Source organism: Leptodactylus fuscus, chromosome 1 (assembly GCF_031893055.1).
Source record: "Leptodactylus fuscus isolate aLepFus1 chromosome 1, aLepFus1.hap2, whole genome shotgun sequence".
In the NCBI taxonomy this organism is placed as follows: domain Eukaryota; kingdom Metazoa; phylum Chordata; class Amphibia; order Anura; family Leptodactylidae; genus Leptodactylus; species Leptodactylus fuscus.
In genome coordinates, this window is record NC_134265.1 from 244,589,374 (window position 1) to 244,607,280 (window position 17,907).

A 17,907-nucleotide genomic window follows, 5' to 3' on the forward strand; every position below is an offset into this window, starting at 1 on the left:
TCTCATGGAGCCAAGGCTGCAAAAATGTAAATTTAAGGGGGTGTAGATGTGATCAAGATGTAAAATGGCTATAAAGATAAAGTAATAATAGCAAGTATATCAAGAAAACTTCAATTAATCTAGAAGAAAAGTCTAACTACGATGTCCGCTCTTTTGGGCAGAGAAAGAAGTTGGACTTTCAGGACCTTTTCTCCATTTAAAAAATAAGGGTTCCAGATGGACAGCAACCATTCCAATTTTTTTTTAACATTGGGGTCTATGGAAAGCGGATTACCTCCGATGCCACACCTGCTACCTCTTGTGTCACCCTTTCTACCTCATAGATTGTAAGCTCTTGTGAGAAGAGCCCTCAGTCCTATTGTGTAAATTGACTATTTCTTTGTAATTTATCTTTTTCGTTTATACTTGAACCCTACATATTGTACAGTGCTGCAGAATATGTTGGCGCTATATAAATAAAATGCATTATTAATATATATATATATATATATATATATATATATATATATATATATATATATGATAGTCTCAGCACGTCATACTGTTAGTCTCAGCATGTTTTAAGGCAGATAAGTAAGCACTTATTTTATTTACCCTTGCATGAAATATGCTGAAGGCAGCATAATGTCATGTGAGGGGCATTTAATAAAAGCGGAAACAAACTTTTGTGGACACAATCTGATAAAACAAGGCAACCATCTATTTTCATTTAGGTAAATTAACTTGTAAGTCTATTACAGGCGGGTCTAATTTAATAGTTTTGTCTATAGACAACAATGATTCCTAGAATCTCTAAAGAGGATCTGTCAGCAAGTACAAAATGCTAAATGACATATCTCATTTCATTGCTGCTATGCCCCTGATCAATAAGTTCTTTTTTTTATTTTTGAGATCCAGCTATCTGTTCAAAACATATGGCCCTTGTAATGCTACATGTAGATTGTGAATGGGAACCTTTTATTTTCTTTGGGAAAAACAAAAGGTTACCACCCACTTGGAGAATAAGGCTGAGGCCCCACATAGCGGAAACAAAGTTTTTTTTTTGTTGCAGATTTTGTTGCATTTTTTTGAGCCAAAGCCGGTAGTGGATTTAGCAGAAGGTAGAAGTGTAAGAACTTCCTTTATATTTTCCATTCCTTTTGTAGCCATTCTTGGTTTTAGCTAAAAAAAAAGAATCGCAGCAATATCTGCAACAAACAAAGCTGCGTGTTCACAACATGGGTCCTTAGCCTAAGGGCCCCTTCACACGGCGTAAGCGCGCCGCTCATTTAGACACGTATACACGTGTCCGAGCGCAGCACTTCAAAACAGAGCCCATTGATTTAAATGGGAAGCGCTCGTATATGCCGATACATGTGCGCTTCCCATTGAAATCAATGGGCTCTGTTTTGAAGCGCCGCGCTCCAACACGTGTATACGTGTCTAAATGAGCGGCGCACTTACGCCGTGTGAAGGGGCCCTAAGAGTTCAATTACTTATAACTTTCTGGTTGGTCTTCTGATGGAGCCCTAAAATACAGCAGTCACAACTAGATATTAACAGAATAATACCTCTATGATGACTGCATTTAAAGAGGGCCTCATTTAGTATACTTTACAGGCATTCTGCAAGTAATATAATATTGTAGTACTGACTATAGTGGTAGTCTGTAAACATGGTGTGTGAAGTGTATAGCGTGTACAATGGTCATTAAGAAATCCATCCTTTGCAGCAAATACAGCTTTTTATGAAATTAACATGAATGATGTGAGTTATGAAGCAGACTTACTTAATGAAGCAGTGGGCTGCAGTGAGGACCCAGTTCTTGTGAATGAGGGTGCCTCCGCACGTGTGGAAGAAAATGGTTTCATTACGGGAACTTGGCCACACCTGAAAATGAGAAGCCATGGTTTAGGGAGCTGCTTAAATCCTGGAAGAGTGGCTCTAGTAGAAGGCAGAAGCATTTTACACCTCAAAAATTGGTGGTAAACCTTCTTTCCTTCCATTCATTCATTCATTCATTCATTCATTTTTTTACTCTAGATTTAATTCCACATAGAAAAAACTGTTAAAAAAATGGACAGTTAGTGTCCATTAATGTCTTTTAGGATAGGTGTCTTTTTTTGTATTTTTTTTTTAACGGACACTATCATAACAGATATCCAACAGTAGTGTGAACCCACCCTTGGTGTGATTGTAAGCAGTAGGGTTAGCTAGAGAAAATTTTTTAAGAGCACTGGAGGAAAAGTTAATAGATTAGATCAGATAAAAATCTTGAGATGTCCTAGAACAGTGATGGCGAACCTTTTAGAGACCGAGTGCCCAAACTGCAACCCAAAACCCACAAAATTTTCGCGGAGTGCCAACACGACAATATAGACTTAATACTATGCGGATCCACAATTGCGGACAGTTACTGACCAAAAATTACAGTCATGTGGGGCTTTACAGAGCTTTCAATAATACAAACAACGTTGTACTGAAATGTAAAGGTCTCGGCATTTGGTACTTTGAACAATTAATTTTCACTATTTACATCGCACAGGATCTGTTTTATAGTTACCGTGTAATATTCTTACATCCTGTACTAATATCACGTCTGCTATAAAACAGATACTGTGTGATATAAATAGTGAGGGGACCCCAGACAGTATTATATGCTCTGCAGTGGGCCCACCACACAATATTATATTCTCCACAGTACCACAGTAGCCCCCCAGTGTTATATGCTCCGCAGTAGGTGTCCCCCCCCCCACAGGATTATATGCTCCACAGTGGCATCCACACACAGTATTGTGTGCTTATAAATAGGCCCCCCCCCAGTATTATAAGCCCCCCAGTATTATACACTCCCCCCAGTATTATACACCCCACCCAGTATTATAAGCCCCCCCAGTATTATACACTCCCCCCAGTATTATAAGCCCCCCCAGTATTATACACCCCACCCAGTATTATACACCCCACCCAGTATTATAAGCCCCCCCAGTATTATACACTCCCCCCAGTATTATAAGCTCCCTCAGTATTATACACTCCCCCCAGTATTATACACCCCACCCAGTATTATAAGCTCCCCCAGTATTATACACTCCCCCCAGTATTATACACTCCCCCCCAGTATTATAAGCCCCCTCAGTATTATAAGCCCCCCCAGTATTATACACTCCCCCTCAGTATCATACACCCCACCAAGTATTATAAGCGCTCCCCCCAACATCATATACACAGTGAGCCACTCTCATACTCACCCCTGAAGAGCCGCCGGCATCCACCTTCTTGTCACTGGCGGCGCTGATGACGTCATCGCGCCCGCGTCGGGGCAGAGGTCAAACTCTGCAGCCAGTGTAGGCCACGGTCGCGCGATCCGCGGCCTACCCTGACAGCTTTCAGCTGTATGTGCATTTGCACATACAACTGAAGGCAGTGATCGCTCATCAACGGGGAATCCTGTACCGGATTCCCTGTTGGTGAGCGATCCGGGCGACCGCACGCATGCCAGCATGGAGGGCTCTGCGTGCCCTCTCTGGCACGCGTGCCATAGGTTCGCCATCACTGTCCTAGAAGGAGATAAGATAGGAAAAGCAAAAAAATAAATAAAAAAAATTTCATCATGCCAAATATACTCTTACTTCATCAGATTAAAAAAAAATCCAATTGACGAGGATCCAAGACATGATGAAATCAAATGTATAGCTTATGCGTTTTGGGAAGTCCCTTACTCTTAGCTATGTGCTTCCTGAAACGTGTAGGCTATACATTTGATCCTACCATGTCTTGGATCCTCGTCAATTGGATGTTTTTTTTTTAATCTGATGACGTAAAATTACATTTTATATATTTGGAATGTTGGAATTTTTTATTTATTTTTTTTGCATTGTATCACGCTCCTCAGGGCTCGTTCACATCTGCGTTGTTCGGTCCTTATTGCAGGTTTCCGTTTCCTGCATAAAACAGATGCAGGAGACGGAAGCCTGCAGGAGACTTTCTCACCCATTCATTTGAATGGGTGAGAAAGCTGCCCGGCCGTGCGCGGCAGTGAGCGTTTTGCGCTCTCCGCCGCAAAACCGGGTTTTATAATCCGGACACAGAGTCGGACATGCACTACTCTGTGTCCGGACAAAAAAATCCGGTTTCGGCGGAGAGCCTAAAACGCTCACCGCCGCGCACGGCCGGACCCGGTCTATGGTTTCCGTCTTCTGCCATGCAGAAGACTAAAACCATAGTACGGAGACCCTGAACGCAGGTGTGAACCCAGCGTTAGCAGTCCAGTGCTCTGCATATACGATTGCATATTTGCCTTACAGTTGGTTTAGCCATACTACTTGTGTTGTCTGAGATAGAAAAAGGTTTGCTTTTCATTACAATTTAGCCCTGTGGAAAGAAGTATTTGGACAGTACCAATAAACTAGAACATCGGTCAGAGCCAATTGCTATTATTAACGGAAGTGGGACAACATATGCCAATTATGTCTTTTAGAAGGTGTAAAAATGTATGTCAGGAAGGTAATTGGTTAATTAGAAATGTGACGAGAGGTAATTTTCAATGCGATCAGTGTAATTATTGTAAATACTTGAGTCGCATGGGACTCTTAATTTGGGAGGCTGTGCAATTTACATTAATAGTTTTATAACATGCAAAACATATATTGTTGTTTATAAGGTCATGCAACAGGTATAATTGACATGCTGAAATTTTTGACAATGCAGCTTTTCGGCTGCAGATTTTTTTCCGCAATGTGTGGATGGGATTACCCAGAATTAGGATTGAGCCGATCTTGAGATTTCAGGATCGATTTTAAAATCTGATTTGTGATCATTTTCTAGGCGATCCCGATCGCAATCTTGAAATTTGCTCAATTGCCGATCGGAATCCGATCTTTTCCGATCCTGATCGCTCAACCGTAGTCAATGCTTCTCTATGGGAAAATTCACTTTTAGGGTTGAGCCGATCTTGAGATAACCTCCGATCTCAATCCCGCTGGAAAAGATCGGGATCAGAATTCCGATCGCGATCGTGAAATTTACTTGATCGCCGATCGGAATCCGATCTTTTTCGATTCCGATCACTCAACCCTAGCCAGAATCCCATCCACCTTGCAAGTATGCAGTTTGCTATGTTTTCACAACATGGAGCAATAACCTACATTGAAAAAATTATTTGGCCTAAGTATGGTTCAGAAAACACATATATTCAAAATAGGAAAGTTCTTCTTGTTTAATTCAGAAGGATCAACACATGTAAAATGTTCACCATGTTGGGGGTAACACAATACTTTTTTTAGGAGTTAATATTAAAGAGAGATGCTTTAGGACCTACTGAACCAAATAACCAAAATGTTCTGTTTTTTTTTTTTTTTTTTTTTTTTTTATAATGTAGGTAAAATATCATTGGTACACTTTGGATTATATATTTAAGGGTATTGTGATTTTTGGGGTTTCTCAAAGTTTTGTAGAATCATATCTATGAGGGAGAAACCATTCAGATTCAAAATGGTTGCAGGCTGAACTCTGTATCCTGATTCACACATCGCAATAAAGGAAATACTTTTACAGATGGTGACGAGTGCTTTGGCTTTTTTTTTTTACTGTCCTTAATTTGGATTGCTTTTGGACTAATTGCTGAAAAAATAAGCATCATGCCCTATATTGGGGCTGAAAAATATAAGCACTTTTTTCATTTGTATTTTTTCACATTTTCTATAAGCTTTATTTATGAACTTTTGACAACTTTAGTTGTTTTTTGCCAGACTAGCTGTAGTTTTGATCGGTACCATTTTGGAGTACCTGTGTGAGTGGCTGAAGGGGGACATTAAACTGGGGCATATGGAAGGGGACATTAAACTATGAGAATAGCTGAAGGGGACATTAAACTAGTGCAGCTGAAGGGGCTAATTAAACTAGAAATGGGCAAAGTCAAAATAGAAGTGGGTGGAGCTAAATTTGCCACGGCTTGCACAGTGTGCCGCATATACTGTCCCTCTTTCTGTCCTTTGAAAGTTGGAAGGTATGCTATTTACACTAAAAATCAGGCATAAAAAAAAATAGAATTCAGCCTCCTAACTTAAACTGCAGAGCTGATCTGGGTCCTTTAGGGCCCAGCAGCATCTACAGTTCCGGGCCCCTAGCAGATCAGATGATGGCCAGGTAATATACCATCCCTGCCTTTGTCTAGAGGAGCTCCTGCTGTAATAACAGCCAGTGTAATGCTACAAGGACGTACAGGTCTGTCATCAGAGCCAAACCTATCGACTCCTCCTAGCAGATATGTCAGGGTCATCTGAAGAAAACTGGGAAGATATTGCTGTTTTTGTCAATACACAAATGAACTCTCCAAAGAGGCATTACTCCATAGGGCTCATTTGCAAAACGTTCCTTGGGGTTATACAGTGAATCTATATTTTATCAGGGTCAAGCACTGTGTACAGTGATCTTATGATGTGTATCTTACCTGCATGGATACTTGCCAAGGCCAGGTGTGTGGTACAGCGGGTTCTCCATTGACAATCCTAGAATTAATTTGGGGAGGAAATGTTGGCTGTCCACATTTGTTTGGCCAGTCTGAAAAAAAGACAATAAAAAGTAATTTTTAGTTATTTCTATCCTCATTGTTTTTACTATTAGAGTGAATTCAGATATAGCAGATTTGTTGCAGAATTTTCAGCCACTGTGTCATTCATCTCAATTGATCTTGAAAAAAATCCTTGTGCATGTTGCCAAAATAAGACAATTTAGATGTATGTAATAGATTTTTCAGTGGCAAAAACATCATATCTGCCATGTGTAAAATAACTCTAAGGCTAAGGCCACACAGGTTGTGTTGCTTAGCTTGGTGGCATGGGTGGTGGGACCCTAATGTCGCCGACCTTTTAGCAGCCACTACAGTTGTACAGCTGTAATTCCACCACTGTACATAAAATTTTATGAAATCTCATCCACTATGCTGGTACTGTGCAGGTCCGCAGGTTAGTTAATGTGTGTTTGTTCAATAGCATGGGGAAAAGATCATGAACAGTGGCCGGGATCTGGGATACATTCCTTCTTTGCTACTAAAGCCTCACCCGGGCATGTAGACCAGAGGGTTATCTAACAAAATACTAAAATAATGCATCAGAATAATCACAGATCTGCCCAGGGGGTAGTTATTCTGTCATTTCTACCATGGAATGACATGTGGATCTGTACCCAGTTTAACGCCACTGTACATCACAGAAATGAAGTGTATACTTTGTTATAGTGAAGAGAACCTAGAGTATAACAATTTACCGTAATGCATGGTTTGTTCATCTGAGACAAAACACTAATTCTTCAGCTTCGAAAAAAACCCTGCTCGGAACAAATTGGTTCACCCATCTCTAGTTTCAATGTTGTAGTATATGATTATTAACTCAAGCATTTTAAGATATACAGAAAGCACTTTCACATTTAGCTATATATATATATATATATATATATATATATTTCATATGTATGTATATACCTATTTGTATACTGTCCCACGGGTTGGGTTCTGGAGGTGCATCTGTTGGAGGTGCCTGCAAGGGGTTGGTGGTCCAGTAGGCTCTAAAACCTTTTGATTCTGTGAAAATGTCACTGTAGAACCGAAATATGAGGGTGTTACTCTGGGAAGTGATTCTATTCGGCATATTAGTTCCACAGAAAGGACCTACAAAATGGGAAGGATACAATGTAAATGTTAATACCGTGGATATTTTACTCAAAGCAGTCAATAAAATCAGTATTATAATTACAGCTCAATAGTGAATATTTCCAATTATTCCTTGTGAAAAAAAAAAAATGATGTAATGTCTACAACATGTGACCTTTGCAGCTAGTCAACTGTGGTAGACTTAACATTATAGCAAGTCAGGTGCCTCAGTGTTGCAAACCAATAGAGGAAGACAGATTTGCATATTCTTCCCATGGTCCCTTGCAAAGTGGAGTGCTAAAGGCTTAATAAGTCTCCACACACCTATATGGTGGTCTCTCCCCAAGGAGTGACGATATCCCCTTAACATTATCAAAAGACTGGCAGGGAACACTGGAGTGGATCTGGAACAGCAGGGTGATTTACCACGTAAGTACTGCATATATTATTATTTTAGGCCATCACTCCCCTTGTCTCATCCTGGAAAACCTCTATATGACCTCTTACAGAAGGCAATGCCTTTTTGCCCAGACATAATGTCTGTGAAAACTTTCTGTCTGTGTCAATACAAGTAAAAGGCAGAGAATAATGGCCATTTTTTTTTTTAAAGAATCGATTCAACAGCCCTTTTTTTTTTTTTTTTTTTTTTTTTATAAAACCTATAACTTTCACATGCCACTATCTATGTGGAATGCCAGTTTTTTGACAACTGTGAAAAACAGACCTATATACAGTATGAATAGACACAGTGAATACAATGTGTTTTTAAAATGGATGCGTGAAGGACCTTGATAAAACGGCATGTGAATAAGCCCTAAGTAAAAATCTCCAAAAACACTGAAAAATGCAGTGAGAGTGTTTTGAAAATGGATGAATTTAACCAAGGAATAAGAAATATCTAAACAATTTGAGTTTATTCACATTGTTCTTCCATGCACTGTTTGATGGAAGAACAGACAGACTGGACACTGACAGATTACAACCAGTGGGCCAATTCACATGTCACATGTTCGTTTTTGATAAAATGTGGAATGGCCTTGTGCGAGCTCTATCAGTGAATTTTAATTTGGTTTTACTGCCAGCTATCATTTATACTTTGGCACAAAAATTTTGTAGATGGCAATAGTAATTACAGTAATTGTAGTATTTATAGTAATTATAGTAATATTATTACAATACTGCACTGCTAGGAGTATTAACTGTAGAATTTTCTTAGAATTATAGAAAATTGTTCTATTCAGAGGTATAGAAGAGTTTCATAAATTTCCATCTTCCATATGAGGTACCATGCAATGTTTATTTTTATATAAAAAGGTCTAAGGCTGGATTCACACCTGGATTGGGCTCTCATAGGAGGCTTTGGTGCAGAATCCACTTAAAATTGAAGGAGAGAAAAGTCCTGCAAGATGACTTTTCTCTCTGTGGGTTTCATTATAAAATCAGTGGAAACCGGGCAGAAAACCGGAAGACCCCATTATAGTCTTTTTAAACTGACAGTGTCTCCGTCTTTTGGGTCCCCATCCAGACTCGAATGACAGAAACCTGAACACTAGTGTGAACCTAGTATAAAAATTACATGTGGATTAATTTTCTTAATATTACTTTATATCGCCGACATCTTCAAATCCCTAACAAAAATAGAGTAAGGCGACTGAGGTACAAAACAGTAATGTATAGGGGATCCGTGAAAATGGCTACCCCATGGGTGCAATGCAGCCATGAAAAATGGATGTTTCATGCCCGTAAAGCAACCATTTTAACGGATCCCCCATATATTACAGTGTATGGAGGGATCCATGAAAATGAACAAAAATAGATGACACGTCTGTTATTCATTGTCATGTGAATATAGCTTTAAAAGGATTCTACCATCAAAATCACATTCTTCTCCTACCTTTAGATGTCTTCTACGCGCCACGGTTTGGTAGAAATCTCGATTTTCATCTGTAAGCAAATGAGTTCTCTTGCAGCACTGGGGGATGTCCCCAGCGCTCAAACTGCGCATGCCCACAGGCCACAAGAAAATGGCCGCTTACTTACTGTGGCTAGTTGTAGCTGAATGCAGTCGGGTAGTCTGCTGTGCCCGAGGCCTAGAAGTTTGAACCCAGCTCTCGAAGAAGACGTGCAGAGAGGCCGTTTCTGAAAAGATGGAGGCGGCGCTGGAGATTTCTCTCGCAGCACTGGGGACGCCCCCAGTGCTGTTTGAGCACTGTGTACCGCCCCCAGTGCAGCGAGAGAATTCATTAGCATACAGACAAAAACCGGGATTTCTACCAAACGGCGGGGCGGAGAAGACATCTAAAGGTAGGAGAAGAATAGCCTTTCTTAAGACTATTCCTACATGTTATCGAGAAAAAATGTGATTTTAATGGTAGAACCCCTTTAATGATGCAATTTTGACTGCATTCAGCTACAACTAGAAGGAACTCTACATCATTGTATTTATTGATCAAGAATATTGCCATCTAAAGATTAGGGGTCATCTGACCCCCTTTCTGATGCTGCTGTGAACCACACATACGTGACTTTCTTCATTTACTCCTAGAGGAGATTTAAGAATTGCCTGTCTGCTTGTCTGTTCTAGGAACTTGTAAAGAACTGAATGAAGAGAGTTATGGATAGATAGTGACCTCTGAAGCGGGGTCTTAGATGGTGACTTCTGATGTTTAATATAGGTCTTATAGAAAAAATATTTTATGACAGCATTATAACATTCAAACCAAAGAAAAAGTATTTAGAGGATTTCCGGAAAAAATAGATCTCAGTGTAAGCATCATTTGAGATAAATCTGATACTGGACTGATTCTTGCTTCACTGAATAGCAGTTCCAATAAAGAATAGTTGTGCAACATTCTGATAAATTATCTGTGATAAACCTGTAAAACAATACAAATCAGTCTAAATAATGAAAAAATAAGCACTAGATGATCCTTTATCCGTTCAGTTACTAATGATATTAATAACATACCATATTTCCTTGGTCCTCCAGAGCTGTCTTCATATGCTGCCACATAATCATAACACAGATTACTTATTATGTCTGAATCTTCCAAGTCAAAATGAGTGAAGTTGAGAATAATTTGTTTCCCTTCGGGCACTTGAAGATGCCATACACACAATCTGTTAGGTGGATAATTATTAGGCCAGTTTGGGGACTTGATCACTCCATTTTCCTCGGTGGAGCCGCCACCACATGACTGAATTTCTGTGAAACAAATACATGATTTAAAAAAAAAAAAAAAAAATGTGTAAAGACAAATTATAAAATAGACATATATAACAGGGTATTGTTATGCATATAAATGTCTACAAGCAAATATAGCTTATTTGCAGAATTTTTATGTTCTATTATTTGTATGGGTTTCCACTGGATAATCCAATTTCCTTCTTATGGCTTTCTATGAAATTGACCCTTGGTTAAGATTTGAGACAATTAGATAGACAGGCAGCTGGGCTCTTTTTATTGTGTATATGTCAAATTGGTATTGCAAATACAATTAAATTAAATCCCATTATATCTACGGCAGCTTTCCCGTAATATAATTGTAACAGAAAGTCCACGGAGGAAAATTTCATGAACTTTTTGTTCAAAGCACTGTGGGAAGAACCGCAATGCTTTCCTGCCATGGTTTTTCCCATATCGCTTTAGTGCTGCGTATCGTCCCATGGGGCCTTAGCCTAATTCAGATTTTTACAGATTCATTGATGAAACACTCATTGTCTGGTCAGGCGATTTAGGATCTATACAAGGGTTCATTCAATATATAAATTTCAATTATATCAATTGACAATATACTTTTTCTTTTTAAACAGATAGTATTTGTTTTCTAGAGCTAGGTTCACATGCAGAAGCCAGTGGCCAATGGGGTTTCCATGGGTAGCCACTTTTTTATGAGGATTACGTTACCATTCATGGGGTCCCCAAGCAGACCCCATGAACGGAAACTTGAACGCAGGTGTAAACCTAGCATAAGAAGAGCAGAGAAAATAGAGGCCAATAAGTCTTGTTCTGCACTATGAAATAAACCGAATGATCACTTAATGTCAGAAAAAATCTGAAATCTGTTCATGTTCTCTTCTTCTTTATTAGCTTCAGTTTACAGTATACAGAGGTCATTGAAAGAATTTACCGATACTGTATCAGCACAATTGATCACATTCTTGGTGAACGGTTTTAGATGAAGATAAAAGGTTATGTCTTATAACAGAATTCTTCATTTGTTGCTGGAATTTTAATAATTTTAGGAAGATATTCAAGCTTGCCGTTGGGTCCGAGACATTGTTTTCGGAGCATCGATACAGCATAACTGAATTTTGAATATTTATCTACATGCATGAACAGTGTATGAATTTATCTGTTTAAGAAAATGTCTGCTAGATGACCATTTTTCCCAATCGTGTGTATGGGGTCTAAATGCATACTGCAACTTTATGATGTGTATCTGTAAGGTTTGCACGTTTGTATGTCATTCAAATTAAGCTAGGTAAGACTAGGTTTATTAGGATCTTCTTATGAGGTTAGATTAGGGGTCTCACTGGTATAAGGCAGCATACTGCACTATTTTTTTTTTCATTAAAATTATACCTTCACAGAAACATACTGGACCATTTATAAGCCAGTGGGTTCTGTCGGGTGCTATTGGTGGCAGGTCCCCTGATGGATCCATCAGAATTTTTTTTTGCCTATATTATGGAATAGAATTAATAGCACAGATGTGCATCAAGCCTAGCTTAGATCTGTTTGGAGTGTGGAAAGCAACCCTTAAAAGCACAAACTAACATCATGCAGATGTTCTTCAAACCCAGGTCTTTAGTTCAGGTGAGCAGCAGTTTTAGGCCTTATTCACTTGATAGGGCCATGAAAAACTGCACTAACGTCCATAAAAAAATGGCAGTGTTGAACTATTCAAATGAACAAAAGGGAGTTAGTCACACAGCCAATATAGAATGCAGGTATGTCAATGTGTCTATTCTCACACCTCACTCTATGTACCTTTTGATAGGCAAACATAGGCACGTCAGCTTTTTTGATAGCTGCTTTTTTGATAGCTGTGAATAAACACATTGAAATAATGTACAGGTAGTCCTCGACTTACGACATTGATCCGTTCCTACGCGGCGGCGTAAACCGGTTTTAGACGTAAGTTGGAAACATACGTAACTGTACCATATACAGTACAGTACAGTACAGTCTTCCCTGCTGCACACTAAATCCCGTACTGTACAGGGAGAGCTGGCAGCTTGCGTTTATGCGGGAGCTGACTTTTTCTCATAGGAATGCATTGGCCAGCGTTGATTGGCCATTGTACAGCATTCAGCCAATCAACGCTGGGGATCTGTGAGGAAGCGGAGTCTAATATCGGACCACAATGGAGACTGCTGTGATCCGATCTTAGACTCCGCCTCCTCACAGATGAGCCTCTGGCAGAACCAGCGTTGATTGGCCGAAGGCTTTACACTGGCCAATCAATGCTGGTCAATGCATTCCTATGAGAAAAAGTCAGTTCCCTCGTAACAGCAAGCTGCCAGCTCTCCCGACTAGCAAGGACGAGCCTGCTGCAGAACCAGCGCTGATTTGCCGAATGCTATACACTGTGAATAGCGATAGTATTTGATCGAGTACTACTCGCTCATCTCTAGTCGTAACCACGAAATGTTGTAACTCGAGACCGTCGTAACCTGAGGACTACCTGCAATCTCAAAACATTTGTGTGGTGAGTGATGGAAAAACAGTTCACATATAGTAGTCGTGTGAATAAGGCATAGCCACATAACCATTATGCAAACATAGAATATGAGATAGCTAATTTTTGCAGACATATGTAAGAGCATACATTTACAGTTAATTCAACGATTACCTTCTATATCATTGGGATAGACCTCTTCCCATTTTATTTCAAAACCTCGATCAGTAAACAATTTGTTTGTTGAGAAATTCAGGAAAAGTGTGTTGCTTGAGCTGATGATCACTGGAGGCTTCAAATAACTACAGTATCTGCCTGGAACGACAAGCAGTGACATACAAGATGTCTCATTAGGTTGCTAAAAAGGAATATGAACACGGAGTAACGCGAGGCGTTTTTTGTGCTTATTTTTACGTCCGTAAAAAGACGTTTCCATTGAGTTCTATAGTAAAATACGTACATATTTTTACGTCCGTAAAATAACGGACGTAAAATTACGGACGTAAAAATACAGGCGTATTTTACTATAGAACTCAATGGAAACGTCTTTTTACGGACGTAAAAATAAGCACAAAATAAGCACAAAAAACGCCTCGCGTTACTCCGTGTGAATGGACCCTTAGACAGGATGATACAGAACAGTGACCCTTATAACATGTATAAAAATGTGTCCATATAGTCTGTCATGATTAAACTCACACTGAGTAAACGCGCGTGTATTTTTGCAAAATACATGTGTAAAAATACACGTGTAAAAATAAGACTCCCATTGACTTCAATGACATTTTACAGGCGTATTTTTACAAGCATATTTTTACATGTGTAAAAAATATTATTGAAGTCAATGCGATAGCAAAATTTACAAGTGTAATTTTACTCTACAAAATAAGCTAGCGTTTACTCAGTGTGAACTTACCCTAGGCTGGGGCTCCACGAGGCATAAACGCTGTGGTTTACCTGCAGCGGAAACCCCTGCAGAAAAAAGTGTCACTTTACAGTCCCTGCAAAGTGGATGGGATTCTAGCGAATGCCATCCACATATTGCGGAAAAATACACGCAGTGGACATGCTGCAATTTCCAAAATCGTTGCGTTTTGGAAATCGCAGCTTGGCAATTATATCTATGGAAATGCCAGCAGCCTCCCTATAGGTATTATGGAAGCAGAAAGTCTGCAGAGCTTTTTTGCTGCGGTCCACTATATGGGGCATTAGCAGTAAGAATTATTTCACACGTGGCTTATTTGATGCATTTAAATAACACAACAAAAAAACTACAGCTGCCTTTGTGTCCTGTGTTGCAGTTGGACAAGATTGGAAGAATAGCTTACTGACAAAAAAAAGGTAATAGTGAAAAGGGAATAGGGGAAATATGAGGCCTTACTTGACTTTTGTGGCATTAGCTAGTTGCAAACCTCAGGTTTGTGACATTTTAAACTTTTTTTTTTTATATCTCTCTTACCACTTGTAAACAAAAAGGAGGCGAAGTGTCTATTTTTCATGTTTTTTTTTTAATAGCATAGAGCTACATTTTTTTTTATAGTTTTCCCTCTTCGTAATTTTTACATAGGTGACACTTAAAGTGTTCCTCCAGTCATGAACAATTTTCATCAATTAATAGTACAGGATAATAAGTTATATGAAATATATCTTATGGAATAAATGTTTTGTTCTCCACTTTTCAGGCAGAGTTACTTTCTACATATTGGCTTATGAGGGGAGGTTGGATAAAAAAGACTCTCCGATAATTGTGGCCATTACACCATCAACTGGTTTTAACGCAACCATGTGAAGGGCAATGAATAGAGTCTTAGACATGGCCATCTGTTGCAAGTATGGTCTTCAAGCAAGCTGAGGCCATCTTTTGCAACCCAATTGCTAGGCTAGGACTGACCCACAGGGTTTACCGGTGACTTCCTTGTTGGGCCCTATACTTTTAGGGGGGCCAAAGGGGCCCAATGGTGATGGGGCCTGAAGACTCTGAATCCCGGAGTCAGGCCCAGCCATATCATTAATGAAAAGGGTGCTGGCGTCATGTGTCGCAGGGCCTCTTTCAAGTAGAAGTCTGGCCAGGAAAAATCTGTGAAAATAAATATTTTTTTCACCTCTCCTGTGGGTCTGACACAGCTGAGGCCTATGATTGGACCTCAGCGGTTGCGTGGAGTGCGCTGGTCTAAAAACGTCAGTGTGCACTGTGTAACTGGTGAGGCCCAATCACAGGCCTCAGTGGTGATGTCCAGTATGCATGAAGTCAGTTGCAGACCTGAAGAAGAAGTCAGTGGGCCTGGGAGCAACACGATGACGTCCAAGAGAGTGCTCAGAGCATGCAGGCCACATTTCCAATATGTGGTTGTAAAAACTATCGAGTGGTTTCTGGTTCCCAGAAGTGGAATGGGGGCCCTGATCAAATTTTTTCATCCATGGGCTTCCACCAATATTATCCTGGCCTAGCACATAGTTTAATATATTATTATTTCTCTTATTTACTTATCAATGTTTAAACCATCTTGCTTTTCATACATACTTTGGTGAATTGTATTTTGTAAAATTTTGTAAAATTTCAATAAAAATAGAATTGGAAAAAAAAAAATATTATAGCTGGAGAATGGTCACAACATTCCGAGTAGATCACAGAAACTCCAGTGTAAAACAACTGCCACTTTACCAACTAAATGTAAGAGACTGGCAAAGTTCATTCTGCTCAATAACGTTTTAGATTTTTAGACCTTACTTTACCTATCAAATCAAAGTTGTCAGATATTTCAATCACATCTCCAGCACATTCTCCTATTTCCCCATCCATAGCAAGATCAATGAATGCCAGTTTAATAAGCCGTCCAGGAGTAACAGAGATATTCCAGGTGCAGTGGAGATCTGCTGGATAGGTGTCAGGATAATTCATCGAATGAATGAAACCCTTTCGTCCTTTTTGCAGAGCATTACTGCCACAACCAGAATCTGCAGGTAGCAATACAAAGCAATATGTAATATATTAACAACATATTTCATAAATAATCTGAATCAAGTGCTGCATAATTTTTCTTCAGTGTGGAAATACTCTGCATGTGGAAATGATGCCATTTCAATGCTCAATATGTTGTGCCCAGCTTGTACTGTCAGAGACCTTTACTCCATAGACGATCACACAGGCTCTCTCGGGTACATGTGACCATTATCTCCTGCTTGAGCACTTGAAATAGCAACATGCCTACTTTGGCGACATTTACTACATTGTGACAATATTACAGAGGCTTCAAATATTTATCTAGGGATATAGTAAGTTTTTTTAAATAAAAAAAAATATATATATTTGTGGACAAACTAGTTAATAAAAATTGTGTTGTAAGAATTTGGTCATAAAAACTGTACAAATCGCTATAATTTTTTGTGGAAATTACCGTATATACTCGAGTATAAGCCGACCCGAATATAAACCGAGGCCCCTAATTTTACCACAAAAAACTGGGAAAACTTATTGACTCGAGTATAAGCCGAGGGGGGGGGGGGGGGGGAAATGCAGCAGCTACTGGAAAATTTCAAAAATTAAAATGGTCGGAGTTTTTGGGTGCAGTAGATGCTGGGTGCTGGGGAAGGGGAGGGGGTGTTTTGGTTGTCTGTCTGCCCCTTCCCTGAGCTTGAGGACTGGGTTTTTTCCCCCCACTTGGAACTCAGCCTGGCTGAATATAGGGTATCTGCAGTGCTCCTATTAACCCCTTCCCGACAGAACAGGAGCACTGCAGATACCCTATATTCAGTAGACCGGGCACTATCAGACACATGGATACCTAATGTTTATGTGTTTCACAGTAATTTTCTACTTTTGTATGTATTCTAGGGAAAGGAGTGATTTAGAACTTTTATTTTTTATTTTCTTTAAATCTTCTTTTTTTTTTTTTTTGCACTATTTTATGGGAAATTCTATACATTAATATTGTGGCTCATCATGGAATCCCCCCCCTCAAAAAAAATATTTTTTTTTTTTATTGCCGACTCGAGTATAAGCCAAGGGGGGCTTTTTCAGTCCAAAAACTGGGCTGAAAAGTTCGGCTTATACTCGAGTATATACGGTAGTTGCTTCAAATCTGATCCCCAGGACAACGTGCATATAGATGCAAAAAGAATAAACCTGCAGCGCTTGTAAGCAAGATATCTTCCACTTTATGGATGACGTAAAAATACAATATGCCAGAGTATTCATTAACAGGAAGGAGGTCAGCCATCCACATGTTTCAGACATACATCCTGTCCATAATCATGGCATTGCAACCATAACTACAGTTCTGACTATAAATAATCTGCCTTTAAACTCATAGGGTTTGCTGGTTTTATATTTTAGGTCTGATGATCTAAACAAAAACATCTCTTATCCATGCTCAAATGATCACAGCTTTACATCTAATATTGCAGGTAATACCTAAGCACATAGACAAAGGAAGAGTAATTAAAGAATATTTAAAAATATATTTGCGGTAATAAGGGGGAGAAAAAAACAAGCAAAAAAGCCAAAGCAGTGCCTTGTGGAAACCAAGGGTAGTCAAGCGGTATGGTTGCAATGTCATGATTAGGATAGGAGTACCTTCTGAAATATGTTTTTACTGC

At 39.3% G+C, this 17,907-nt stretch overlaps 1 protein-coding gene across 1 annotated transcript in view; it reads right to left on the reverse strand.

Moving 5' to 3' along the window:
- LOC142216856 (ovochymase-2-like) overlaps positions 1–17,907 on the reverse strand; it is a 96,087-nt gene that overhangs the window by 33,910 nt on the left and 44,270 nt on the right. The window contains exons 8-13 of the mRNA XM_075284907.1: positions 16,045–16,266; positions 13,486–13,626; positions 10,596–10,832; positions 7,460–7,645; positions 6,431–6,540; positions 1,769–1,869 (exon numbers count right to left, since the gene is read on the reverse strand). Of these exons, the coding sequence (XP_075141008.1) occupies positions 1,769–1,869; positions 6,431–6,540; positions 7,460–7,645; positions 10,596–10,832; positions 13,486–13,626; positions 16,045–16,266 (997 nt within the window). The remainder of the gene's footprint in view (positions 1–1,768; positions 1,870–6,430; positions 6,541–7,459; positions 7,646–10,595; positions 10,833–13,485; positions 13,627–16,044; positions 16,267–17,907) is intronic.